The sequence below is a fragment of the Esox lucius genome, chromosome 22, assembly GCF_011004845.1.
Source record: "Esox lucius isolate fEsoLuc1 chromosome 22, fEsoLuc1.pri, whole genome shotgun sequence".
Taxonomy (NCBI): Eukaryota; Metazoa; Chordata; class Actinopteri; order Esociformes; family Esocidae; genus Esox; species Esox lucius.
Genome location: NC_047590.1, coordinates 8,938,253 through 8,965,046, shown reverse-complemented (window position 1 = coordinate 8,965,046; position 26,794 = coordinate 8,938,253). Strand labels below are relative to the sequence as shown.

The window sequence follows — 26,794 nt, the reverse complement described above, 5'->3', positions numbered from 1 at the left end:
GGGGGCCATGCGGACCAGACTGCTCCCCCTGCCTGGCTTGGTCCTCACCTGGATGGGTGGATTGGTTCCACCCCCCCCACCCCCCCACTGATCTTTACCCGAGCGGAGGGGCCTGATCCCCCACCCCCCTCGACCCTACTAAACCCCCCATGCCTCCCCTCGCCCTGAACCCAGCTAGTGACAGACCAGCAGATCGGCAGAGTTTTATGACGGGGTGCAGTCTCTCTGTCTGTCTATCTTTGCCCTCCCCTCTCTCTCTCTCTCTCTCTCTCTCTCTCTTTCTCTCTCTCCCTCTGTCCCTCTCTCCCCTCTACAGTTCGGAGCACAGATGCTATGCTGAAAATGTGCTTTCACACCGATTTTGTATTATTATATCTAGTTCATTGTGTTTAATACACATCAGGAAAATTCTACTCACCCAGCCTCTAACAATGAATCCCAATCTATGCTGGATGTCTTGGAAGTCTTCCAAGATGCTGTCCTGTGACAGTAAGCCTTTATTTCATACTTATAGGATACATTTAATTCAGAGGCCACGCAAAAAGAGCTCTAATATTTAATGCAGTAAAAGGTAATACATTAAACATGGTCATTGTTTTGGCTGCAGTAAAAGTATTTTAGAAAGAAAGAAAAAATTGAGAGAAGCTATAATAAATCAATGCTGCTGTATAGTTAAGGCTTTGTATCGCTCTATTATGCATTTGGTCAGGTTAACAAAAGTTTGTAACTCTGTGAATACTAATGCATCTCTTGTTTATTTATTTATTTATCCTGGAGTGAGGGAGAGACAGAGAGAGACAGGGAGAGAGAGTGGGTGAGAGAGAAAGGGAGGAAGACAGAGCAACTGACAGCTTGTGTTAAGCTTCAGGTGCCAGCTCAGTGTTTCTGAGATAAATGTAGCTGTGGGCTCCAGCTGCTTCGACAGGAACATATAACAACCTTGACCGGATCAAACTGTTGTTTTTACCCTTTCACTTATCTAACGGTCTGCACCATAGTTTTGGCCAGCAAGGAAAGGTGAAAAGCATTTCTGGGAACACAAAACAACTCAGCTTGTCAGGCTTTTTAGCCTCACAGGGTAGTGAACTGAGCCATTTCACACCAAATCGACATCTATATTAGATGTTGGTCCAGGTTGGGAGTATGCCTGTAACAATGACTAGTGGGGGGCGAATGAGATCGCTATTGCGTTTAAATAGACAGTTTGATAATATGTTGTTGATCGAGACAGTGGATCCACAGTTAAGCCGAAGGTTACGACTTCAAATCCATTGAGGGACAAAAAAAAGAAATGCTGCTACTTTCATAGTTTTGTAATATTTTTTACCTCATTCTTTGATTTAGTTTTTTTTAGCATTTTCATTTTCTTAGTAAAGGAAATCACCACCAAATGACTTTGTTAGAGTGCATAATTAGAACTCAGGTTCTGCTTAGCTGTTATTAACAAAAACCTACAGTAATCCATCCTGGCAATGCATTATGTTATTGTAGCATTCTTATTAATCTTACAGGATGTGTAATACATTTACAATATCAGATTGAAGCAATACTGTATATAGATTTATTAAAGCCTTTAATCAGTTCTGGCAAAATTAATTGTGTGCTGATTGCTTACATTTGAATTTGCATATACTTAGTACAAGTCATTTATTTTTATGGATTCCTTTTTATTAAAACGGGGCCCTTCAGCTACAGAACATTGCTGCGTTTTCCATAGAACACCCTTACAGTAGTTGTTTTCAAGAACATGTCTGTTGTAAGGGAAGTGTAGTGTACTGCAGAAACACCTAATGCGTTTTGCCTCCTTTAAAGTGGCATGAAACATATCCATATGACCTGCATCCAAAAACATTAGCTTCTGTTTGAGAGGTTGTGTAGAGGCATGTTCCTGACACGGGCAGTGGTCCCGTCGTGACTCTCCAAGGCCCTGGGAAGTGTGGATGATACCACACACGGAGCACCTTTTCTTTCTTTGTCCTTGATGAATTGATATGTGACGGAAAACAAATGTTCCAGACACGCAGTGGCGCAGCCCAACGACATCTCTGATAGCGGCACTCAGTTGCTGTATGGTGGAAAGGTGCTTTAATAACTCCGGCCAGTGGACTGGGGCTATGCTGGTGACTGTGTACAAGGTGGAAGGCCCTACTAACTCAACCATGACAACAGAGACAGAGCAACAGAGTCAGGCCATATTAAACAGCTTGCTGATAACACTATGCTGTGACTATCAATATGGCGCCTGGCAAACCCCCTCCCTACACACAGACAAACATACACACACACTCCCCCATCAAACCGACGAGAGGGCCTAGCCATACACTGGCTCGGTCAGCAGATTCCTGTACCTGGAACTCAACACACTGTGTTTTTATGCAGGCGTGTATCATTCTCTGTCTTTTGAGTGTGCCTGTGTATTTCTTTATGCAATCGTATCTGCGTGGATAAAAGAGCATTCGAAGGGGAGGGCGAGGAGGCGGAGGTGTGGGGCGTGAACCTGTGGCAGCAAGCCATGGTGGCCCTTTGGAATTGGTGAGGAGGGCTAGAGCGAGAGAATAAGGGAGACAGGACAGAGAGGGAGAGATTGAGAGAGAGAGACAGGGAGAGAAAGGGAGACAGGGAAAAGTGCTGAAACAGAGACAGGCCGAGAGAGAGAGAGATACAAGGAGAGGTGTTGAAACAGAGACAGGGCCAAAGGGAGACAGAGAGAAAATACAAGTCCAGATAAGATTCTCAGCATACAGCAATATTCTACTATCAACGACAGAGCAGAGGACCTCAGCCAGCTAGTCTGCTGAGACAATTTGCAAAGCAGATATGAATGTACATATATAAACACACTGGCGATATACATACCGAACATTTCTTCATCATACAAACTCATCATATAAACTATACTGCATTTTCCTTGTTTTTGTTGAAGTTGTTGTTTGTACTGCTGGGGGCCCGCCAGCTGAGCACTTTTTGGGGGGAACATTCGTTTTTGATGAGAAACATAATTCTTCTCTGTAAAACCAGCCCTTTATTTACTTCTTTGATCCATTATTCCTATTGTAGGACATCGCATCATGTATCTGGTTATAAATATTAGCATAAACCGAGCAGACATAGGTGACTTGTCAACCGTCCGACATCGATTTGACATTGATGCGCAGGTGGCTTTCTTTGTATGCCCAGCCATGATTACTATACAATTTACATTTGTACACATTTGCATACAAAAGCACACACATTTCAAATAGTTTAAGTACTTGCTTGCTGCATTCATTCGAAAAAGGGGGTAAGAAGCTTAAAAAAGGGGGCTTTTATACTATAGTCAAAGAAAATTAGAATTTGTCTTCCTTTATGTCAGAAAAGTAGCAGTTTGCCCATGATGAACGACTCAAACTGAATGGCGTTTTATCCTTTCCTCTCCGAGAGGTTTTGTGTGTATTTGGTTCGTTACAGTAATTACAGCCAATAAATGACAGCCAAAATCAGGCAGGAGAAAGTAGAGCCTGCAAAGGCACGCACACACACACACGCAAACACACACACGCACACACACACACACATAAATACACACATAGCAAGAACCCGCTGCAGAACATCTGCTGAGAGATTTGCATATTAATTAACCCATATTAACACTAATTATTCTGGGAAATTATCAAATAAATTACATTTTCTAATTTTAACCTTTCCTTTGCTTGACGCATGTCAGTGTCTAGAGGAACCTTTAGCTGGAACTCGATCTTACCTGAGCCGGTGAAGATTTTCCTTTTTATTTACGGAATAAAATGGTCTTTCTACTTCGGCTCAGTGTGAGATCACCCTCCCTGTTTCCAGCCTTCAGTCCTGAGGGCAGCCTAGGGACCTTTTGTGAGACTCTCCCCCCGTTCTTTTTTTTTTTTTTTTTTTGGGTTTGGGGGAGCTCCCGTGTTGTGGAGGAGGGGGCTCAGAACATTTGTCGAGAAGCAGGAACATGTGCGCCGGGATGCACAGATGGTGTATCTGTACAGGGCAAGTAAAGGTGGACCCTCTGAGCAGTTGAGCAAACCTAGAAGCCTTCCCTTTTCTCCAGCCTGTTGCTCAGGACTCTGCAAATAAATGGGAGTTTAATTCAATTACAGTCAGGCTACTGTGGGCGCCTCATGGCTGAAAATATTGAATGTAACCACCCTTTTCCTGATACACTTGGAATCAGTCACGACGCACACGCACACACACACCCACACACACACACTCCTCCAGACCCAGACAACACGCTCACCATTCCCAGGTTAGTTTACACATGGCTGAGTTTTCACCATTCATCGGCTCTACAATGCTGCCCCTCTCCTTTCAGCTCTTTGTTCGCCCAATGCCACTGTCCTTTTACTGGTTATGGCTTGTTCTGCCCCCTGTGAAACGCAAGGCTGTTACACTCAAGACAAGATCTCCACCATTGTTGTTTATCTCACTGAAATACAAACAGCCACGCAATTGTGTGGTATTTCTGGTATGTAATAAATGAAAAACAGTCAATGTACTTCCAGTGAGAAATATTTGATATTCAGAAGACACAAGAATATATTTAAACCCACCCCTCCCCTACCTATATATCCCCCAGAGCTGCTACCCTAAAAGGCTGATTATTCACGGAAACGGCCTACTCACAGCCCTAAACTCCGTTGTGAAAAGGAATTATGACAGTTAAAAGGTCATTGTGAAAGCCCCTTCCAGTGAAGTAGCCACGAGGCTATGACCTCATTTCCACCTTAATGCACCCCTCCCCTCCCCGCTCCTCTCCCCACCCCCCTCCCCCCTGTTTCTTCACCTCAAACCGCTCTTCCCTCCAAGCCGTTCAGGTGATCTGCGTGGCTCTTATTCATGAGACAGGACGGTTATCCTCCAATAGGGTGAATGCCCCGGCTCGTTAATGACACTGATAGCTACAGGAAACGGAACATCACCTGAAGCCTCGACTGCCAGTTAGACTGCGTGAGTCACTGGCTCTCCAACACCTCTACGGGGGGAAGCGTCTGCTTCCAAACACAGGGCACGTGTCACCCAGGTCTAAAGTCACTGGATAGACCAGGTCGGCTGGTGCCACGTGCTCTGCCTGTTTGGAGCGTTTTCATGCCTTCTTAGCGGTATGACTCGGACGGATGATATGGACGGACTGCAGATAATTCCGCATACCCCGGTCCCATTATGAGAGCTTTGTGGAAAAGAAAGGCCCCTGGGTTTCACGGTGACAGCACGTTCATACGAGGTATGTTTTGTTGTTTAGTTAAGTAACACTGAGTGTGTTGCTTGTGTGCATAAAATCCATAATTTCCCTTTGCGGGAATATGTAGAGTTTCATGTGAGTCAGTTTAAAAAATATATATATTGGAAGGATATAAAGAAACTGTCCTCGTGGAAATAATGTTTATTATGTTATTTATTTAAGAAAAATGATTAGATTTCAGTTAGTCACCTTGGTTGTCCAACAGAACAAAAAGCTTCTTTTTGGAAGGTTGAAGCCAACATAATCAATATAATGTTTGAACTGCCCTCTAATGGTTTAAATGACAGCCTAATGGCACAGTTCTGAAAGGGTTATGTCAGACAATTTTAAGGCCTGATATTACGCAAGATTGAATCCAGCAAATTGTCATTTTAAATATCTGTAAAGTGTGCCCCTTTTATTTACTTCAAATCATAAGACAGAAAAGAGTTGGTAATATCTGCTGGTAACAGGTAATGTAAGTCAGAAAATGTCAGCAATAATTGCCTTTGTTGAGGATGACGAATAAACTCAACAAATTCTAATAATTCAAAGTGTCGTCTGAAAGAAAATGTAGCTTAGAAAGTAAACACCGTCATTTCTTTGTCTCTTTTATCTAGAAACACAAAAGATTGATTAGCAGTGAGGTAAGAACAAAATAATGACATAGTCTCCGCTAACATTAGTAGGTTAGAAATGACTTTGTTTCGGAGTACAATGCCCAACATCAGACAGGGCTTGTGGGATAGCGAGGCGTCTGTCAGAGATGTCTCCTAAACAAAGCAAGCTTTCGAAAGTTAATGCTACGTGCTTCTTGACTTGACAAGTTACACACTGTCATTTCTGTCGTCTCCAAGCTCTTTGTTGAGTAATGCTCCGTTTGATGGCCAATGTTTGTGCTTGCAGATCGCATCCAGTTAGCTCCCACTCAACACTCTCCTTAACATTCAGACCTGAACTGGCTTTTGTAGCGCTTTGGAGTAGTTTGGTTAGGTTTGGATAACCATAGTAGTATAGAGATTAGTGATTATCTTAATGTCCAAGACCAATCTTCTCCATCTCCATGTCTAAATATTGAAGACTTCAAATTGTATCACTGCCATTCATGTGTTAACCTACACTCTATAGACTTGGTGCAACGCCCTGAAAAGGCCCTATCAGAGTTTCTGGCCATAAGAAAGGCCTTTTAAGACCTGGCCAGCCTTAGATAATTTCATTCATTCCTCCTGGGCATCTCTGTATTCAGACGGCGTCCAGAGATCAGGTCTGCAGGGGCGGGGTGATAGCTTCCCAGGCCTCCTGTCTCTTTGTTACCTCCCGCCTCCCCGCTAGGCCACCCTCAGAGAGACGCCGGGGAGAAAAGGAGCGCGGGGAGTCCACAGCATGTTGTGTTGCTAAGAAATGGTTCAAATTCAGAGACCGGGGGGGGAGTTCGCAGGAGCTGGGATGGACCGGTGGGTAGATAGGAATAAAACTGCATTATCAGTTGTATAACCAAGGTATGTCAGGGGGGGCACACAGTGTGAACGTTTGAATGTCTCACTTTCTTTTTTGGCTTTTCCTCTGGCATTTTTCTTTGTCATGTCCGAGGGCATTAACCAGTCTTAACTTGCCTAAACCCTTGCGGTCGCACCTCTTGAAAAGGTTTTGTTTCCCCCGGCAATTGGTATTCTAACCAGGTCAGTAAGATTCCGCCGGCCCGGCCTGGCCTGCGCCACCGTTTTGGTTTTTTCATTTGCACCTGTTGTGCAGTTGTTCGGGAAGACAAGTGAGGACCCGTGGATTATACAAGGACCACGTCACGAACGGATATTCGCCGTGCGGTCGTAGCTCTTTCCGTACTATATCAAAACAAAATGCTCTGATGTATTCTGCCTTGTCAAGTTCGTAAAGTAAGAAGTGTTTTCTTTATTAAGTCATATGGCTACAGTAGAGAAATCAAAATAATCTATATTTAATGCTTGTGCTTATTTCTCCCTTTCCTCTGCTCACATTTTGAAATGGGTTCCCATGAGGTCATTCTCAAACCCCCCCCCCCCCCCCCCCATAGTTACATTGAGTGTCTGACTTAAGGGTGTAGTGTTTTAGGAACTAGCCCGTGAGCTGTGTCGCCATGATGCTGCCGTCCTGTTTGTCTGGCTGAGTTAATGTCCCGTGTTTATTCTGCTAATAAGTCTTTTAACTTCCTCCGTGGGACCCACAATTTATGGACTTAGTGTGTGGACTGGAGAGGCTAGAGTCAGCCTTGCAAGGGCAGACTAATTCACCAACAGCCACCTTCAATTGAGTTCACAGCCCTTATTTACAGGCTGTCTATTTTAAGAAAAGCTGCCATGTGTCTGGGACCAAGTGTTGTGGAATCAAACGGGCTGCTACTTGTGTGAGTTATTTTCATGTGGGGCTTGACTGCGCAGTATTTCTCTCTGCAACCGTGACTCGTTGAAAACACTCCCTGAACGAGATAACCAAAAACAACCTGTGGAGAGAGAGAGCAGATTCTTCTCTTCAAGTACTGGGAGGTTTATATATATATGTATATGTGAAGTGCAATTTCGGTTATCTCCTGAGTTTTGTCCATTAAAGAGTGATTTCTATGAAATAGGTATAGTTTGTTGCACATTAAGAAAGTGTGAATACAATGAAATGACTTGGGTTAAGCCGTTTCAGTCCAGGTCGACATTATTCATGTCACATCTGTAAATGTGACTATCTTAGTCACGAAGGGAATGCTTCAGATCTGGTCACAGGCGGGGTCGTAACTGGAGCACGAAAGGATCCAGCTCCCAAAACGGGATGTGTTTACCTGTAATCATGACTTTGTCTGAGGTCATAATGTCCGATCACCTTTCCGTCTTCCGTTCCAGGGGTTTGCACGACGAGCCGTAAGTGAATTCCTCCGTGGTGACCCATCCTGTTTTTTTTTTTCTCTGTCTGTCACAGCGTTGAACTATGAGAACGTGATGGAGACCGGCTCTGAGACGGAGGACGAAGACAAGCTGCTGGTCTCGGAGGAGGACGGCCTGCTCAATGGACTGTGTAGCCCTGCCAGCCTGACCAATCACGAGGCTGGTTCGCCAAGGGTGGGACACGCCCTGCTGACAAAGGAGGACGAGGACGACGACATGAGGGACAGCGGTGTGGACCACGTCTGGCATGACAACGACATGCTGCACGCCTCCGTCGACGGTACTGGTAAGTGATAGGCGCCCACACACACACGCGAACACACAGTTTCAGACTTCAGTTTCCATGAAATAGTAGTCTACCCTCCCCCTCCCACGTAGCAGGATGGCAGTCACAGGGGTGGTGCTGAAGGACACATTTTGACATACAGTCAGAGTTGACAAGGGCAGGCAGAGCCTGGACATGACTGTAACTTGATAAAGTAAAGGGAATGTAATATGGCGCCACTTTTTGCATTTGAGTAGGTTCCCTGTTCACTTATCCCACTCATCCTGAAGTAAACACGTGTGGATGATTCCTACACCTCAATCACGTGACTGAAATTCACCCCGGCTCGTATCGAACACGAAATCTTTGTTACATTCTTTTTTTCACCCTCACTCACATTACACGGAATGACATTAAGCCGTGGCTACTGGTCGTTCATACAATCCAGAAGATGACGGTCTTTTTGGAATGTCGTCCGCGTTAGCGTAGCGCTATGATCAGACCTACATTATGTGATTGATGTAGTGTGCTATCTTCAGCATCATTTGCTAATAATCTAGTTTAGATCGTTCCAGGCAGGTGATAGATACAACTTTGGAGAGGCCTTACATTCAGTCACTAATAGCAGGGGGGCCTAGTCATGGATGCTTGAAAGATAAATACTTTTAATTAGGGCTAGAGGATAATCATTAAAGGAAGCCAGACTGCTGCAAAAGTCATTAACAATCTTAAATGAAATTTTTATTTTTATGATAGCCATTTACATGTATAATAAGAGTCAATGATTCTTGCAGTGGTGCGACAGAAACAGAGTGTGGGGTGAGAACTCATGTAAGACACCCCATTTAAATGAGCTGGTGTTAGCTATTCATTTCTGCTAATGAACTAGGCTCTGTAGAGTGCTGAAAAGGGGGCAATATTCCACAGTCTAAAATGTTAATACGCAAAACAAAAAAAAAAATGCATGTATTGAGAGGGAGAAAGTTCACTCATTGGAGATATTGGCATTTAAATCAGCGAAATACTTGACATAGGCAATCAACTTGCAATGTTTACTCATATTTATATTTTTCATTCACTAGTTAAGGTTCATACAGGGTTCAGTCCCAAAGAAAATAGTATTGTTTAAATAAATCAAGATAAAACATAGACGAGGAGTCAAATCATACTGTAATTATTTATTTAATAAAAGCATATCTTGGTGCCTTAATGTCTGTAATTCGACTATGTTGCAATTCCATGATAATCTGCTTCTCATGTGATAAAACGTCTGCCATATTTCGGAGACCTAGCGTAGTTCATTAAAGTAGATGCTGGGAGTGAAGTCTCTTTCCCAAGCTTGTGCGTGTCTGTCTTTTTGCCTCATTCAGGGTGCTATACTATCTACAATGATACCTCAACACATAGCATAACCCTGAGATAAGCTGTGTCTGTCTCCCTGCATTTTCTTCGAAAGCATGTACATTGTGTAGAGGACATGGTTTTGAACTGAAGAGCACAGAGAAAGTTTCTCTCTTTGCCTTTCCGGTGCCAACACAATTGTAGTTTTGTGTTCTAGAATTGTCCTTCACATTCTTTCATCCCACAATGGGGTGGTGGACACTGTGTGCTGGAATCCATGACATCATTATCACTGACAGAGATTCCAGTATAAATCACCTGCATTCTCCCCTTTCTGCCCCTGTCTGTTTCTTTCTTTCCTATCTCACTTCTCCTGGTCTGGGCCTGTTCAAGGACTTTCAAAGAAATAACAATAAAGAGGAGGAGGACCTATGTTTTTACTGTGGCCTGTTCCAATGGTAACTTGCCATAAAAAATGGAATGTTTTCAAAATAAACAGCACGGATGGCGTTAAATAAATAGGTGGACTTATGGCAGGAGAGAGGTATTCTGGAACCCTCCTGGGTTGCAGTCAGAAACTTAAACATTGTCCTTCAGTTAGGTGCCTTCTCACATACTCCCCCACGCCTTGCGTCTCGCTGATGCCATTTATCCGTTCAGGCTGACTCTCGACTCACATTACACTTTCAACTATAAAAAAACACCCAAAAAAACATCTCTTTCCAATGGATGTGTATATGTCAAAAGAAATAGAGAAAGTACCAAAGGTATTTGCGCAACGAGCCGCAGAGGTGAGCTGTATGTATGGTCTTAGTCTACCTCCTGCTGGAAGTTTGCTCACCCCCGTCCCTTGACCACTTACAGATAATAGGGGCTTTTCAAGGTAAAGCGAGTGGAGAAAGGGACAGAAGGAAAATCCCCACTTGTGCTCCTTGAGTCATATCAAAAATATGCAGTGAAATTAGATTTACCAAAGGCAGCTAAAAAAAAAAAAAAAAAATATATATATATATATATATATATATATATATATATATACACAAAATGGCTGAATCCATGCGAACCGTTCCCCTTTCCAGGGGAAAAGAAATACGAGGGAAAGGGAAAAAGTGAGCTTCATTAACATTCAGTAAATTATAAATAAAAAATAAAAATAAAATGTATTCATATATGGTCTCTTAAACACTAGAATGTGGTAGGGGATTTTTTTGATTGCTCGCAATACTCCAGCGTATCTTCAACAATGCTGCTGAAGGGCCATTTCCTTAGAGTGCAGCCTGGTTTGATGTCATTACTGAGAAGACAACGGCACTCCAAACCCCTCATATGCAAATGAAAAATGGCTGGCAAGTTTTTCTACCACACAGTCAAGCTTCATGTCAAGGGAAAGTTTAGTACTTCTCATTCTCTGAAGCTATTGGCTGTTTTTTTTTTTTTTATCTGTTTGGTGCAGAAGGAACCTGTCTCACTTTAAGAGAACACATTTAGAAAAAAAAAAACTCTCTTAATGACTGAAACGTTTCTCAAGAACTTATTTTAGTTTTTTTGTTTTCCCCAATACATTTGGGGAATACGTTTTTGTTTCCCCATTTTTGAATGTTTGGCTTGTGTATCACTGTGACAACGCAGAATATGTTTGACATTTTGTAAAAATCACATGGCCAAAGCAAGGAAAATCAGAATAAGGAACCAACCATTTTTATTACACATCACTATCTTTTTTGAAGTACCTCGATATTTGATATTTATAGACAAGGTGAATGACTAAAAAGGAATTACAGAGGATACCTTCAAAAGGAGTTTCAGAGGACTCCTTAAAATATGTTTGTGTGGACCAAAACACCAACAATGTCCTTTTGCTCATTTCTGCTGCAGCTTACTCCAAGTGAATTAACCCACCAATGTCAAAAGTTGTTCTCTCCCTAGTTTACGAGCCTGTCTGTCAATCCAGGGGTCCTTTATTTACGGCTGTCTTACCTGTGCCAGGACAAAATGCAAGTCTGCCCTTGGCGTTCCTAACGCCGTGCATTACGCTGATTGGTACCAGGGCCGAAGCCAACCGCCCACGTTTTTCTGCGAAAATCCTGCTGCGTGGTTTTGTCGTGCTCTCTGCTGTGTGTCGATTGTTAGCAGTCAGGGAATAACAAATGCAAGGGGCCTTTTGAGCTGGTTACTCCTCTCTGATTGCTCAGGTGGACAGGGCTGGCTTCTTAAATTAATCTTTCTTCCTGGCAACTGGCGCTAGCCCCGGAGTGGCAGAGCAGCTTTTTCACACCCACCGCTTTGTTGTGGTGTTTAAGGTAAATAAGTCTCTGTCTGGCTCTGATGATAGCATTCATTAAGAAAGCAGCACAAAACCCCGGCGCAGTGCAACACAGCGAGCCCTTTATAGGACTGTACCTTCTTCCGAACACTTTATTGTAAGACTCTGGTTTGCTTGAAACAATACAGGACTGAACATTGAACTGACCCCCCCCCCCTCTCTCTTCTGCTCCTCTTCACTAATTTCTCCTGTCCATCCTCCCTTCTTTTCTCGACAGATGAAATGAAAGATGAGTACGACACTATGAGGCCCGAAGCCACTCTACAGTCTGTTGGAAACGGTACAGGTGAGTTGATTGGGTCCATTGTGAGATTTGATGTGTTTTGTTGGGCGAAGGAGACCAACCACACTCTTTCTTTCCATTCAAGGAAATCAAGTGTGGGTGGCTGTGTGTCTCTGTGACTCCATACAGCGTTGGTTTCCCCCGCGCAGCCCTCTCTACACAAAACTGTGGAACCAAATCCTACCTGCCATTTTTAATTAAGTAAACAAAGCTGATTTCCACCCACAAGCCTCTTGGGCATTAAGTTCTCCCTACATAATATCATCCTGACCGCTGCTGACAATTGGCTGTTCAAGTAAACATTCCCTTCATACATAATGGGAATCCTTCTTCAGGAATCTTCTGTTCTTATATATATATATATATTTTGGAGCTTCCTTAAACATTCCTGCACAAGCATTCCCGTGCATGTATGGTTGACCTTTGTCTGTGGAAATCTAGACATGGCATGTTTCCGTTCAGGACATTAAGGCTGTGGAAACTGTGTGATGCCACAGCACAGGATGACCCCGCCCCCCCCCCCCCCGGATTACATGTGATTTCATTTAAGAAATGAACAGTGCAATCACGTACTACTGCCTAAGCCCTCTTTTATCCAGGTGATTTCCACTATTACAGAAGAAACAACCCCCTCTTATTTTAGAAAAGGGGGTGTTTTACATGGTTGAGGTTGCAACGTGTTCTCCTGAATTCCATTTTATCATCAACATTTAATTTGGATTATTCTGATGTATGTTAAGATGTATATTTGTTTAACTGTGAGTTGGGAATGAAACCGGGATCTCAAGCATCCTCAACGTTGTGTGTCTTTTAATTACATTAGATATTCTCAAACGGTTCACACAAAGACCTTCTAATGAGAACGCGGGAAATGGGGCAGCCTAGTTAACAGTTGTATCATAGGATTTAATAAAACATCCATTGGCACCAGTGACATTTTCATACCACTTTTTGACAACCATATCCACTACCTTGACCTTTCACAAATTGGGCCCATAAAATAATCACTGCTTTACAAATCACAATATAAAAATGTACCTTGGCTCAGAAAATTCCTAATGAAAAAAGCGATTACCTAAGTACACTAAAATATAGTTTATATTACTTTTCCTAACAGCACAATAATATTGTAAGTGACAAGTGTGATATAGTGTGTAATGGTATACAGACCTCCCTCTTTTTGTTGGGATGCTGAATAGTTTTGAATTGACGTGAACCTTCCATCATCTTCTCTTCACTAATGAAGGTTGTAGATTTTGATGAGCCTTATTTGCTATTGGAGCCAGCTATCTCTGGACTGCAGCTTTGGGATTCCCTAAAGAGAAGGAACTTTGGAGAATAGAAGTACACAATGTGTGATTTCAGCTATTTTAGAAAGATGGCTTTAGAAAGTATTTTCTGACTATGGTTAAAGCTTTTTTTGTGCAACAATGTGGTTTGTCCTCATTAATCTGTTCCACAGCAAATTAACTTACCAGAGACCTTTCTTTGACACCTTGTGTCTATACATGCAGATTTTCAATGCACTGTTGGTACACAATGTTTAAAAAAAATTAGAAGGCCCCAAGTATTTAATTTGAAATATTGAAATTTCCCCAAATCTTATTGAACTTTCAGAATTTCTTTTTAAAACATGAGGGAAATTAGGTCTCAAATGTGTTCCCCATACATATTGTATAACTAGTTATACTTTTTAACAAACTATGTTTATCTATAAGACATTTCCAATGATTTAAGGTGGTGCTTTTGTAAGATTAACTCATATTTCTTGTGTTAGTGGCTGTTATGTGACAAGATAACACAGTAATTCAGATGTATTCTCCTTCAACTACTAGCTGAATGTCTGCTATGGTGTTTTCTTCATCACATTTAGACCCAACATCATCCCAGCACTGCTGAAAACACATTTCTCTTGGGGAGTGAAGAATCAAATTGTTTAAACCTCTCTCTGTCTCTCTCTCGCTCTCTCTCGCACCTCTCGTTCTCTCTTTTTCCTTCTCCTTTTCAGTTAGGAATGTTGATTGCACTTCAGAATTTGAGGAGTTCTTCTCTAAGCGCAGTAAGCTTCAAGAGGACAGCCACAGCCATGTGGTGAGCATCGCTGAGTACCTGCAACGGGGCGACACAGCCATCATTTACCCGGAGGCACCCGAGGGAGAGGAGCTGTCCCGGCTGGGCACGCCTGAGGCGCCCGAAGTCAACGGTCAGGAGGAAAATGGTAGGAATTTGGAGATTACAGAGCACCAGAAACCGACAAAACAAAACAGGGGAGTGTGTGTTATTTTGTCAAGGAGTGAGCTTGAATATCCAGGAGCGGTTTGGCCCCCTGGATCACAATGAATGTTTTTCCAATGGACTGGGGAGACCCGAGCGTGATGTGAGCCACTGGTTTCACAAAGTCCGGCGTCGTATTCGCCTTTACGGTCATTACGAAGGAGATTGCGTCGTCGTGACGGAGAGGATCCCAGTGATAACACTCTGAGACTCCTGACACATGGCAGAGCAGAACCAGAGGGTTGTGGCTCAGCCCTGTGCCCTGTGACTTAATGCCATGGGCAGCTGCTGGTCTCACGGATTCTTCCCTGGATGCCTATGTGTCCACCTACGCTCCTTCAGTCTCTAAGCAGTAGCAGCTGCAGCCAGAGGTCTGAAATCAGATAGCACACCTTCTGGACCCTGGGGGGGACTAGGGATTGAATTAGAACGGATTTATGATGCATACTTCAGAAATGATGAAAGTGTGGGAAAAACTGTATTAAATAAGCCACTTAAAAGCAATTAGGCAGGGGAACAATGGTTAGGGTGGGGAAGGGGTGGTGTGGTGTTCTTAATAACCAGGTCAAGGTGCATTAATTCAAATATGTCAGACTGACACTTATGAGCCTTGGTGTCTGTATAAAATCAAAAACTCTGTTCCATTTGTCTCCTCTTGCAAAATAAAAGAAACAGCTTGTTAAAAGTATGTAACGCTACACATTATATACAGAATGTGGTATATCAGTTATTAAGTACATTTCAGGATGTGTGTGCAGAATGTGTGGGAAAAAAGGCTGCGACAAATGTGTGTGTATGTATGTGTTTTTGTTTGGGTGTGTGTGTGTGTGTGTGTATGTTTGTCTGTGGGGGAGGGGGTTTGCGTGTGCGCATCAGGGCACGAATGCCAACTTGAGACGATGGCACTCTGTAGAGCAGATTGCAGAGATACCTCCCATACCACTCTGGGCAGCAGGCCCATTAGCTGCCATTGATTTGCTGACCTTTTGGCCTACTTCCCCTCTCCACTGTCCCTTACCTCCTTCCCCCATGTTCCCCCCCAGACCTGCCACCTGGAACTCCAGATGCTTTCGCCCAACTGTTGACCTGCCCCTACTGCGACCGGGGCTACAAGCGCTTGACATCACTCAAGGAGCACATCAAGTACCGCCATGAGAAGAACGAGGAGAACTTTGCCTGCCCCTTGTGTAACTACACATTTGCTTACCGCACTCAGCTTGAGCGACATATGGCCACGCACAAGCCCGGCAGAGATCAGGTGAGGATCACACGCTTAGGGGTTTTTGTTTTTTCTGTAGTTTCTCTTGCAGTTTTCAGTCACTTTCAGGATGGATCGTGCCCTTTTCTGTCTTTTTTGTTGTACAATGACATTTATTTTATTTTCCTTCCCCCTCACTCAGTTCATTCTTAATGCTGTATGGTTCTTTGTAGAAATGTGTCATTTTGACTGGCAATCATTATTAATTTTCCATGGCGTTTTGAAGATGCAGATCTTTTAATGGTAATAACTTTAATTGAGGGCCTAAATGGTTTTTTGATGGCCTTGTCTGATTTTATTTTGCAGTCTTATGTTCACAATTGAATGATTGTGTTAATTTCCCATTTATAAATTTGATCTGCTCCATAACTTCAACTACTAGCTTAGATGTTCTTTAAAATCAAGCATTTCCTTGTACAATACTGTCATCATACACAAAGACAGTATGTGTACGCTTACCCATTAGGTCTGAGCAATGATTCGTCTTTTATATCCAGACGACCGGTATCATGGGAATTCATTGGCATATTTGCATACAGTACATCGTATCTTACTCCCTTAGTGGAAATAGCACACCTATTCAAGGATGTGCCATCTGCTTGAAAGGAATCTGAACAGAACAGGGTGTGACAATATCTGTCCTCTTGGGGTAAAAAAAAATAGAATGAAAGAATGAAACAAATATTTCTTGTGAAGTTAGTGAACCACTGTAGCAATGCTTAAAGGCAAGTCCCAATCGCATATCCCGGGAGATTCTGTACCAGGGTAAAGATTTACTTACCATAAACAACATCAAAATAATTAGAATATAACCTGTATTTGTTAACATCCCCGTTCAAATAACAAATGTTGAAAACATTTGAGTCGTTAATTACGCGCCAATCATGTTTGAGTGCCCATCCCACGCACGCACGCCACCTGCAACATCCGACATCTCACCCCTAACTTTCATGTAGGATAGTGAGCCCCACCCCCCACCAAAACAAGTGCCGGTGCCATTGACAATTAGGGCTGGAGAACGATTGTGTCTTATTAGCGGTGGCATAACTAAAGTTTACGGGGGTCCTAAGAGGAAAGAAGGAGGAGCCCAAGCAGCTGTTGCTGTTTGTTTACGCGGCTCGGCAACATACGAACAGTGTGGTCCCTGACTGGCGCTTGGCGGCCCCACCGACAGACAGACCCACTTTTGCTTGATCTTTGAAGGTTGCTGCCGTTTGAACAATCCTCCCTGTGTCCTCCCTAACACCATCTGTCTCGCTAGGTATGTGGGTAGAGTTAGCACACACCCCAGCAGTTGTCAAGCTGGATCGGGACGCTGGCTGCGTCTCTCTGCTATGCCTGTCTGCGTAAGGGAGCGCTGCTGAGAGATCTTTTGTATCTCCTAACCATTTAACACGCTCACCTCCCACTCTGAATTAATGGTGCACGCCCACCCGATTAACACGTACGCTGTTATTGTTGTTGTTGTTGTTATTGCTATTATATCTTGATTTTGAAACCGGCGGAGGCCTCCCCCCTGTTTGAATTGCAAATTCGAGAGGCCGTAACTGATGTTTACCTTTGAACAGGGAATCAAGGCCTAGCCCCATCCTATCCAGTGTAGTCTAAAATTATTAAAGGGACGTTTGAGGATTCAAATGCTTAGTGGAAATCTGTTCCAATTAAGACATTTCAAAATTTATGGAAATGTAATGTTGCTCCATGTTAAAGTACTGTTGTATGCAGGTATGTGAAATACAGGGGAAGGACTTCTTGTGAAATAGCCTGAATATCTTTCGAGTGATTACCCCAAATTAATAAAAGTAGATCAGATTGCTTGTTTCTAATGAGGGGGAAACTATCTAAAAAAAAAAAAAAAAAAAAAGAGTGCCTTTCATTTAGTTTATTTTACTGGCTGCCAAATTCTAAAGGCTTGCTTTCTTGGCTCGAAAGCCAGGAAATTAAAAGGTATGTGATTCCCTCAGTTATCAGCGCCACTCTTGTACTCGTTCATTGGAGATGGTAGTAAAAAGAGGCAAGATGGGCTGTGATGCAACACAAGCCATTTGGCTTGTCGGTCGATTTCATGGAGGGCTGATTGTGATTATTTTGTTAAACTCCTCTTCCCCTGTAATGCCGTGCTTGGATCTCATGTAAATACCTTCTTCTTCCTATACAGCACCAACTGCTGAACCAGGGGGCTGGCAACCGCAAGTTCAAATGCACAGAATGTGGGAAGGCCTTCAAATACAAGCACCATCTGAAGGAACACCTGCGGATTCACAGTGGTGGGTAACAGGGGGGCTGTGCACTACTCTTTGAATAGGCACAACCTCGATTTGAGACTGTGGCGAACTTCTTAGGGCACGCCAAAAATCTTTTTGCCTTTTTCTTTCCTCTCACTGTCCCAATGGATGACTTGAGCTACTTTGTTTTCTTGTATCTGCCAATCTTGCAATTGAGCAGTTTAATTAGTTAAGTGTTTGCACTTATTTGGGCTTTTAATTAACAGCGCTTTTTTTTTTTTTACTGCACTTATACATTCAATATTTGAGAATGTGTTTGTTCATTGTTACGTATGCCACTGACAATGTGTCTGTGAGGCCTAGGGTAGTCCAGTGTTCTCAGCCTTTGCCTCCGGGGCACGTGTCCGAATCCTGCCTACTTTTCTTACAGCCCAAAAAATGTATGGTACATCTTAAAAAGAAAAATGGCGCTTATTTTAAAATGCATTTGTTGTTGTTCATTTTCAGGCGAAAAACCATACGAGTGCCCCAACTGCAAGAAACGCTTCTCCCACTCAGGGTCCTACAGCTCCCACATCAGCAGCAAGAAGTGCATCGGACTGATAGCGGTCAATGGCAGGATGCGCAACAACATGAAGACAGGCTCCTCCCCGACATCGGCTTCCTCCTCCCCCACTAACACTGCCATCAACCAGCTGAGGCACAAGCTGGAGAACGGAAACAGCAAGCCCACGGGACACCATCAAGACCACAGCAACCACCACCTGAACATCAAGGCAGAGCCTCTGGACTTCAATGACTACAAGCTCATGATGGCCTCCCACGGCTTCGGCGGACCTGGGCCCTTCATGAATGGAGGAATGGGGGGAAACGGAAGCCCGCTCGGGATACACGGCTCAGCCCAGAGCCCCATGCACCACATGGGAATGGGGATTGAGCAACAGCTCCTGGGCTACCCGGCCCTGAGCAACAACCTGAGCGAGGTGCAGAAGGTGCTCCAAATCGTGGACAACACTGTGTGCAGGCAGAAGATGGACTGCAAACCGGAGGAGATCTCCAAGCTCAAGGCTTACATGAAGGAGCTGGGGAACCAGATTGAGGAGCAGAAACAGGGATTGACGTCACACGGGGGCCACCAGATTGGTCTCCCAGTGGTAAGTCATAACGGAGCCACTAAAAGCATAATCGACTATACATTGGAAAAAGTCAATGAAGCCAAAGCCTGCCTCCAGAGCTTGACCACGGACTCAAAGAGACAAATAAGCAATATTAAACGAGAGAAATCCAACCACATGCTAGATTTAGGTACAGAGGAGAAGATGCATGAAAACCACATTATGTTTACACCCTTCGCTTGCCAGTACTGCAAAGAAACCTTCCCAGGTCCAATTCCACTGCATCAGCATGAACGTTACCTGTGCAAAATGAACGAGGAAATCAAGGCAGTTCTACAGCCTAGCGAGAACCTAATGCCCACCAAACAGGGTATGTTTACGGAGAAGCATGCCCTCCTGCTCTCCTCCATGCTGTCAGAGAAAAGTCCAATCAACCCTTACAAGGACCACATGTCAGTGCTCAAGGCCTACTTTGCTATGAACATGGAGCCCAATTCAGAGGAACTTCTAAAGATATCCATAGCGGTTGGCCTTCCTCAGGAATTTGTTAAGGAGTGGTTTGAGCAGAGGAAAGTTTACCAGTATGGCAACCCAAGAACTCCACCACTAGAACAACAACGCAACAACCATTCAGATCTGGTTCTGGCTGCGAACAACCACAACCACACTAAAGACTTGATGGCAGCGAGATCCCCGGTGTCCATGATCAAGTCTGCTGACCGTGACCGCGACCACCATATAACATCCCCCTCCATTACAGAGCTCCAAAACAATGTCAACAACTGTGAGAACCAACACAGACTCATGAAAGCCAACACATTCAGCGGACACACCAAGCACACGGGCGACCACTCCAAACTGGACCACCACTCGAGGAGCAACACGCCTTCCCCGTTAAACCTCTCCTCCACATCTTCCAAAAACTCCCACGCTAGCTCGTACACTCCGAACAGCTTGACGTCTGAGGACCTGAACCTCGGCCTCAACCTCAACACCAACCAGTCTGAACAACCACTTGACCTGTCGCTGCCGAAGCCTGTGCGGGAGCCCAAACACGCCGTGACCATGAGGAGCGGGCCCAAACTGAACAGCATCGGCCACCACGACCGCTCCGGTGTTCCTTCCCCGCGGGAGCACTTCGAGGAGCCTCTGAACCTGGCCTATCTCAAGAAGGAGTTCGAAGCCAGGGGGGGCCAGAACCACCACAATGGAGACCTCAACAAAAGCACTAGTCCCTTGTTCGGGATGAACCCCTTCGGTGCCAAGCCCATGTACACGTCACTGCCGCCTCACAGCGCGTTCCCGCCCGCCACCTTCATGCCTCCGATGCAGGCCAGCATCCCCGGGCTCAGGCCCTACCCAGGGCTGGATCAGATGGGCTTCCTGCCACACATGGCCTACACTTATGCAACAGGAGCAGCTACCTTTGCTGAGATGCAACAGCAGCAGAGGAGGAAATACCAGCGAAAGCCAGGTTTCCAGGTAAATAGATTTGTGGTTTAGTTTTCTTTTTCCTCTCTCTCTCTCTCTCTCTCTCTCTCTTTCTCTCACTGTATATTTCTCGTCCTCTCACCTCTCAGATTCTCTGAAATGATCTGCCCATTGTGCCACTAATTAACAAGTGCTCAAGAGTCTGTAAATGAGCTCAAACGCTTACCTGCAGAACACTGAACTAGGCATAAAACACAAGTCAGGTTGATAACCAGCTGTCAAACGAGCCTGGAGTGGTTCAGTTCTCTAAGCAGGGATCATTAGCAATATCAGCGTATAATTGGTGTTTCAGAGGAAGTTATGATGTCGGGGATTCGGTTGTTGCCAAACTCCGTGGTGAATTGTCCTTACTGTGGAGTGCAGGCAGCGTCACGTCTCCAGCTGTTCGGTGTAGTCTACTCCAGAGTAAAATATAAACTATGTACCTTTTAAAAATCAATCCGTCGCAGCCCATTTAGTTTGTGTGTGTGTGTGTGTCTGTGTATGTCTGTGTGTGTCTGTATGTGTGTGTGTGTGTGTGTGTGTGTGTGTGTGTGAATTGTGAATTATGTGAGTGAAGTGTTGTACAATGTCTTTACAAAGGGGTAAGGGTTAGCCCTGGAGCTACCCACAGCACAGATGATCTAACTCCACTTTCTTGTATTCTGTCTTAAAGGAAAGTAGCTCTCCTAAGCCAAAATGAGTTTCTACGTGCAGATTAATAATGCACAGGCTTCGTGTTCATTACCGCTGAATGCTGAGGGCTGTTTAACATAGAGGGAACCATTTTGATAAAAAGTATTAATAATGTTTCCTATTCTAAGTTATTAAATTAGATTTTAAAAATACAGCTACGGGCATTTAGCTCAAATTGATTGCGGGATGATAGTGCTCTGTTCTTTAAAAACAGTGTAAGAAAGAAAATGTCCCTGGCAAAGGAATTATTGTCAGAACCGAGCAAGCACTTCTTAATGAGAGCACTGGTCCTCAATATCGGTCATTTAGAGCACCTCTTGATTTAATCATTGTGAGTTGGAAATTAGAAGAATATGCCAGTATGCCCTGCAAAGGGTTTTGTCTTGTTATTATGACATTCTAATGTAATAATATTTTTTGAATATGAAGTTTAAGCCTATCGGGTTAATCTTCCCTTATAAAGAACAGATAAATATAGAATTAACAGTCTTTTATGTATAAAATTAAACCGCATTTTAATTTAAATATAAATATGGAGAAAGAAATAGAAGACGGGTTAGAATCAGAGTGTATTGAAGACAGTTATAGTATAGTCAGCCTTTTATATTTTTTGCAATGCAATACATTGAATAATGTGCTTTTAAGAATATGCTAGATTATTTGCCTGATTAAAATAACGCAGTTTGCAATTTTATTTTATTTATTATTTTAAACTTAACGCCTAATACATATCTGTGTATCCAACATATATTTGAATCATTTATTAACCAGAGATACCTTTGGGCCAATGAAACGCTGAGTCTGATCACATGGGCAAAAGCAATGTGTTTGCAAACACAGCCCTAATTGGCTGATAGGATGTCCTAGATCCCACACCCAGATGAACACTAATTGTTCAATAATAATCTGAAAAACCTTGTTGAGGCCATGAAGAAGGCCGACGTGTCGCATCCGATGTGAGCTCACAGACAACCCAGCGTCCTTTTTTCAACTAGCTTATACAAAAAATGTAACTGTCCCTTTACCTTCACAGTTCGGTCTTCGATAGAATGGGAAACTCGTATTTTCTTCAGGCCGACGTCACGGTTGATTGAGTTGTTTATTTTTCATAGGGGGAGCTACTAGACGGAACAGCAGGTTATATGTCAGGACTGGAAGACATGACAGACTCAGACTCCTGTCTGTCCCGGAAGAAGATAAAGAAGACAGAAAGTGGTATGTACGCGTGTGACTTGTGCGACAAAACATTCCAGAAGAGCAGTTCCCTCCTAAGACACAAATATGAGCACACAGGTATATACTGTTCTGGAACACTTATTTTCCCCCATTGTTTTTATTTTTAATGTTTTGTGTTACTAAACCCTTTCATTATTTATTTTTTTCGCTCCCCACTTCTATCTTGTTTGGTTATTTGACAGTTGTATGTAAATCAAGTCCTAACTTGTTTCTTCACAGGGGTGAGCAAGAAATTGCATTGTCAGGGTTACGCCAGAAATCCTTTTCTCTGGCAATATTAACTCCACACTTAAATCAAAGTCTCGGGGGGGTAGAAAGCATCTACATAAATGTTGTGCTATTTTCTTATAAGGTCATAAGGTCACCCGTGGCCATTTCTAATCATATTCATCGCCTCCTACTTCATTGAGCTTATTATGATCTGCAGAACACTCCAGACCACGCGGACAGCTCCCACACACGAACCCACGTATAACCCCATATCACCTGACCGGGCCAACATTGGCTATCACTCGGATGCGCGATATATCGGTTCAGCCCATTGAACATTGTGCTGATGACAATGAAAGTCTTGCACCTCTCACAATGGCACTCTTTCACTACGTTGCGTCATTCGGTACACACGTCCCCCCTCGTGCTGCACAGCTGAGCGGAGGAGAAGGTTTTGCGCAGACTGCGTCTTGTCCTCCTGTGCTCAGCGGTGCTAGCAGTAGGAGGGCGTAGGTGCTGCCAGTATGGAAGCCGTGGAAGGTCTTGAAGGCGTCCCACGGCTATTTGCGGCTAGTAGTTGCCCAGCTGTTTTCGCGTGTGTCTGTATTTTTAGCGGCGCACGGGGTGTCAACAGCTGAATTGAATGCCAAAGGAGAAACTGTCTTGTGATTTGTGTCAGAATGCTGTACTCCTGGATGTGCTGAGGTGTAGTAAATGCGAAAGGAGTTGAGACTCCCCGCCCGGGCATATGCGCCGCGACCATTGCCGGCTACCGGGGGAGTTTTTATTTAGCCAGACGATGGTAGCATTATGTAATGAAATCGTACTCCATCAATGTAGGGCTGCTTGAGTTTCCCTTTCGGACACTTTTGCATTCAGAGAATCCCGTCCTATGAACAGAGTGGAGCAGAGATGACTGACTCACTGTGACTCCTAAAATAATTGAGGGACAGAGGCGCATAGCAATTCTGAGATGATCCGGGTAGCTAAACGAGTTCTCTTGTTCAATTTTCATCTTGTGTTTGTTTATTTCTTTGACACAGCTTTCTGTTTGTTTAGTTTGGTTTATTTATGTTGCGTCATCAGTGTGGCACTCATGCCGAAAATAAGTGTTTTGTGATTCTGGTCCTCCACGCTTTAACGATAGGGGGGGGGAATTTCATAATGTAAACATATAAATGAATGCATGCGCAGGCAGTCACTGTGTTCCCTTTGAGCTTCTAGTATCTTCTCCTTTGGAATAAACAAACTTGGGAATTGGCACAGTACCGATACACGTCATGTTGCCCATACCCATTTGAATCATCAAAATCGACTTTTTAGTTTGTGTTTGTTCTCCTCTTGATGTTTTTTTTATTTTTTTTAATTATAATTTACGTGAGATGCAGCAACGAAGTCGCCAGCCATGAAACTCACGCTTTCCTCTCCTCTCCCTCCCATCTCTCTCAGGTAAACGCCCGCACCAGTGTCAGATCTGCAAGAAGGCGTTCAAACACAAGCACCACCTTATTGAACACTCACGACTGCACTCGGGCGAGAAGCCGTACCAATGTGACAAGTGCGGGAAGCGCTTCTCCCACTCGGGCTCCTACTCCCAGCACATGAACCACCGCTACTCCTACTGCAAGAGGGAGGCCGAGGAGAGGGAGGCGGCCGAGAGAGAGGCCAGGGAAAAGGGTCATTTAGAGCCCACTGAGCTACTAATGAGCCGGGCCTACTTACAGGGCATGACTCCTCAGGGCTACCCTGGCCTGGAGGACCGCGAGGGCATTCTGAGGGACGGAGGGATGAACGGAGGAATGAGAGATCGTCAGAAGGAAGTGGAGGGAACGTACGCCAAGATAGGACGCAGGGAAGAGGACTTTGAGGAGGAGGAAGAGGAGAGCGAGAACAAGAGCATGGACACTGATCCGGACACGTTGAGGGACGAGGAGGAGAACGGGGAGCACTCGATGGACGATAGCTCATTGGACGGGAAAACAGAAACCAAATCGGATCACGAGGACAATATGGAGGACGGCATGTAATAAAACTACTGCATTTCAAAAGCTTCCCATCTTACTTTTTCTGTTCAGTGTTGTTACCGCTTGGTTTTTCCAACACACTGCTGTGTTGAAGCTGTACATGCACGTGCCTGAAGCTTCTAGGAAGCTTTGTATCGGAGGACTCCTGGGGGGGGGCGGGTGGTTGTGTCTGCCAAAGGAGACATTGATTTGAAGTTTTGATTGGGCTGGGGTGGGTGAGCTGGGGATTGGTGAGGGAATCGTGTAAGAGGCTGCATTATGCAAAAATTAAAAATGAATAAAGTAATACATTTAAAAAATTGTACAGTATTAAGGCCTAAAAATATGTGTGGTGCTAACATCCTAAAAACCCTGTGTTCCATAGTATTTATAGCACAAACTAGTGACTTGTACAAATTGCACTCCGCTACTATAATCACTACAAAATAATAAAAAAGTATTGCCTATGTATATATTTATACAGTGTTGAAAAAAGCAGTAGTGTCCACACTACAGTTCATCAGTATTATTACTTATCTTTCACTTAATGTGTTGTCTATACTTTTGCCCTGTTGTCAGGCCAGCTAGCCACACAGTTTTAGGCCTCAGAAATTCTTTATGTGAAGGATCTTAACAGATATTACCTGTTTGATTTTAAGATATTTAAGTCTTAAAGAGTCCTTGAAATGAAGGGATAAACGGTTCGACAATTAAAGATGGAAGGGTGACGTGAACAATGAAGGAGAAAGCCTTTGTAAGGTGTTTTTTGAGAAGAAAAAGCCTTATATGCAAACATTTTAATCTGTCTGTTTCTGCAAGTGCCATCCTTGTATTGTGTAAAAGGAAGGTGACATGTGTCACTTCTTCACCAGCTTCGGTATTAAGAAATAGTTCACCTTGTTCTTTGAAGCACCCATGTCAGTATTAGTATAGGCAGCAGTTCCTTAGTTTTAATATGTCTGTGCAATTTTCAGGGTTGTATTTTTTTTTTTTCATTAACTTTTGTCAGTGTTACACCAAACCCTTTTTTTAAACAGCAAAATTGCATTCATTTTAATTGTAGGTTAAATAACATTTTATTTATGTGGCCCATTTTATATTTCCTAATTTTATTTATTTCATACTGTAGTGTACAGTATTATAGTTCTTCAATATATAGATATATTTTAGTAAAAAGGAACTTGGCGTTGATCATTGGGGCAAATTTTACGTAAAGAGAGCATTTATTGTGTTTTGAAACATTAATTGTGAAATGCGAATTTTCAACTTTATTATTTTGTTTTATTTCCTTTACTTTCCAATTACTGGAAATTCCAAATTTGGGAACTTTTATACAATATTGTGAAAACACTGTATTTTCGACTGAAAAGAATTCCACTTTCTTCATCTTGTTTTTTTTTTTGCTAAAAAAAAATGAAGAGGGACTGTTAAGATACAATGTATGATACCATGACTGAAGAAAATCTTTCCTGAAATGTCTTTGTAAAAGTATTATTGAATTTTTAATTTGTAATTTCTCTTGGAAATGAACATGCTCGAATAAAAGTAGCCAAATTACAGAACACAAACGTCTTGTTCTAATTTATTTTTTATGCTTTCGTGTCAGTGCCAGAGAAGTGCCCAACTATGCCTATAACTCAGAAAAGGACTTGTCTGAAAGTCACAGCACCAGATTTTTCCCAAATTGTTTTTAGTTTTCTGTTTCACACATTAATTCATTATTTAATTCAAAAAGTGAAGTCATTAAAATGAAAGGTGGACGCTGGCTGAAAAGTACTTTCGTCTGAAGATGCTTATAGCTATTAATCGCTCACACTGCATATGCAGATCCAAAGTAACATCAAAAGGCTCAGATGAAAGGGAAAAGGTTGAGCAATGCCAAACACAGAACATGCTTTGCATATTCCAGTTTTCATATTGATCCTGATGCCATCTGATCATTTGGTGCTCTCTCAT

General features: G+C 43.3%; 1 protein-coding gene across 4 annotated transcripts in view; it reads left to right on the top strand.

Annotated features, from left to right (window-relative positions):
• Positions 1-26,400, top strand: part of zeb2b (zinc finger E-box binding homeobox 2b) — a 72,886-nt gene extending 46,486 nt beyond the window's left edge. For 2 of the 4 annotated variants that reach the window (XM_020042352.3, XM_034289598.1), the window contains exons 3-10: positions 8,174-8,425; positions 12,286-12,354; positions 14,360-14,569; positions 15,669-15,883; positions 18,042-18,150; positions 18,616-20,705; positions 22,502-22,604; positions 24,285-26,400. In XM_020042352.3, the coding sequence (XP_019897911.1) occupies positions 8,174-8,425; positions 12,286-12,354; positions 14,360-14,569; positions 15,669-15,883; positions 18,042-18,150; positions 18,616-20,705; positions 22,502-22,604; positions 24,285-24,862 (3,626 nt within the window). In that variant the 3' untranslated portion in view covers positions 24,863-26,400. Of the gene's footprint in view, positions 1-8,173; positions 8,426-12,285; positions 12,355-14,359; positions 14,570-15,668; positions 15,884-18,041; positions 18,151-18,615; positions 20,706-22,501; positions 22,683-24,284 lie in introns of all 4 variants that reach the window. The other 2 variants (XM_020042351.3, XM_034289597.1) reach the window with 1 other exon arrangement.
• Positions 26,401-26,794: the final 394 nt, after the last annotated feature.